The sequence below is a fragment of the Lactuca serriola genome, chromosome 2, assembly GCF_051521515.1.
Source record: "Lactuca serriola cultivar US96UC23 chromosome 2, Lser_US96UC23_V15, whole genome shotgun sequence".
Taxonomy (NCBI): domain Eukaryota; kingdom Viridiplantae; phylum Streptophyta; class Magnoliopsida; order Asterales; family Asteraceae; genus Lactuca; species Lactuca serriola.
In genome coordinates, this window is record NC_136409.1 from 48,364,389 (window position 1) to 48,366,770 (window position 2,382).

Genomic DNA, 2,382 nt, shown 5'->3' on the forward strand with positions numbered 1-2,382 from the left:
CGCTTCAATCCATTTTATGAAATAATCTACGGCCACCACCATGTATTTCAGCTTCCCTGGTGCTTCCGAGAATTGGCCCACTATATCTATACCCCATTGGTAGAACGACTATGGGCTTGATATGTTATGCAATGGTGTTGTGGGGTTTTCTTGGACTGGAGCGTAAGACTGGCATTCCCTACATCTCCTGGCTATCTCTAGCGCATCTTGCTGTATTGTGGGCCAGTATACACCCATTCGTAGTAATTTGCGTGTTAAGGCTCGTGCCCCCTCGTGTGCACCCACTTGGCATGCGTGTGCTTCATGTAGTATCTCTCTCCCTTTGGCTTGGTCTACACACTTTAGCCATGGTGTTGTGAACCCTTTCCTGTATAATTCTCCATTTATTAATGCATATGAGGGCACTTTTATATGTATCTTCTTGGCCTCTCTGTGATCGTCCGACAGCACCCCCTTTAGCCATGGTGTTGTGAACCCTTTCCTGTATAATTCTCCATTTATTAATGCATATGAGGGCGCTTTTATATGTATCTTCTTGGCCTCTCTGTGATCGTCCGACAACACCCCCTTTGTAGTTATTCCCTTAATGGTGTCATCCACGTGGGTCCAGTGGTTGCTAGGGAATTGACCTGCCGTTCATCTATACTTCTTTCTCGGAGTACCTTTACCAAGACTTTCTTCGATAGGTGATCGAAGCATGTAGATGCCAATTTGCTTAAGGCATCCGCCCTCTTATTTTCGCTTCTAGGTATTTGCTTAATTGTGAACTGCTTGAACGATTCAACTAGTTGTTTCACCATCTTCACGTACCTTCCCATTCTAGGATCTCTTACCTCGAAACTTCCATTGACCTGGTTCACTGCTAGCCTTGAGTCAGTCAGGGCCGTTACAGCCTTTGCACCCATTTGCTTGGCTAGTCGCAATCCTGTGAGTAGAGCCTCGTACTCCGCTTCATTGTTTGATGTGTGAAAATCAAAACGGAGGGTGTAAGTCACTTCTTCCCCCTCTGGGCTAGTCAAGATTAGCCCCGCCCCCGAGCCTTCCCTGATGGATGCTCCCCGTATATAGGGTCCACGAACTATTTTCGATCGGAGCTCTTTCAACTGCCCACACTTTCTCCTTAAAAGGCCCCCTTCGTCTGGGCTTTCTAGCAGGAAGTCGGCCAACGCGTGTCCCTTAATACTTATTCTCGGGTGGTAACTTATGTCATTCTCCCCTAATTTGATTGCCCATTTCGCTAGCCGGACCGACGTCTCTGGTTTAAGCAGTATTTGTTTGATGGGACAGTTTGTTAGCACTTCGATCTGATGTGCTTGAAAATACCGCCTCAGTCGCCTTGCTGCGTAGATGAGTGCCAGGACTAACTTTTCTAGGGTGGGGAAGTTCATTTTTGGCCCTTGTAGTGCCCTGCTTACAATGTACACCGGTATCTGTTCTCCTTCCCTTTCTACGGTCAATACTGAGGATATCGCTTCATTTGAGGTCGAAAGATACATTTGCAACGTCTCCCCCGGGACGGGAATGGCCAGCGAGTGTAACTTGTGTAATGCCTCCTTGATTTTCTAAAGCGCTACTTCTGCTTCTTTTGTCCACTGGAAGTTGCTCTTCTCGATGCAGCCTTTTAACGTGTGGAACAATGGCATGGCCTTGTCAGCAGATGTCACACCCCAAAACCAAGAACGGCGGAAACGTTCTGGGGCGGAGGACGTCATGTACAGTATCACAACAATGTAAAGTAGTAAACAAGCAACAACATCATCCATTGCATTAATAATATAATTATTATACAAGTGTGCTCTGTCAAATTTTGATAAATACTAAAGCATAAATCGAAATGAGAGATGGGTCTTGAACGAGCTCCATCTTCTCTAAACCTTGCATCGGTACCTGTCTATAGATGACCTGAGGATACAAGTAATTTTGAAAGCGAGTATCAGCTTTGAAGCTGGTGAGATCATAAGTATTTTAGTGTCTTAATTTGTATGTAAGAAATTGTTTGTAAATGAACTGTGAGTATGAAAATGTTTGTAAATGAACTGTAAGTATGAAAATGTTTGTAAAACTACTGTAAGTATGAAAATGTTTGGAAAACTACTGTAAGTATGAAAATGTTTGTAAAACTACTGTAAATGTTTGAAAAACCTAGAAATCCCTATGATTCCTACTTTATATAAAGGTGTCTTCTACCAAGACTTAATTGTTCTAAATGTTCGTTTCTTGTAAAAGTGTGTAATTTTCCCAAGTGTAACTATCATTATCAAAATATAGTTTTTACATTAATGTTTAAGTGAAATGATCACTAAATATATGAAAAGGGGAAATTAATGTAGTACTGTAGTGTTGTATTATAGGAACTACTACTGTACTAACTACCTTAAACCA

General features: G+C 42.5%; 1 protein-coding gene across 1 annotated transcript; it reads right to left on the bottom strand.

Annotated features, from left to right (window-relative positions):
* Nucleotides 1–575: 575 nt before the first annotated feature.
* Nucleotides 576–1,496, bottom strand: LOC145089213 (uncharacterized). The gene has a single exon (XM_079027681.1). It carries the CDS (start codon nucleotides 1,494–1,496, stop codon nucleotides 576–578), a length of 921 nt encoding a protein of 306 aa, XP_078883807.1.
* Between the last annotated feature and the right edge of the window lie 886 nt (nucleotides 1,497–2,382).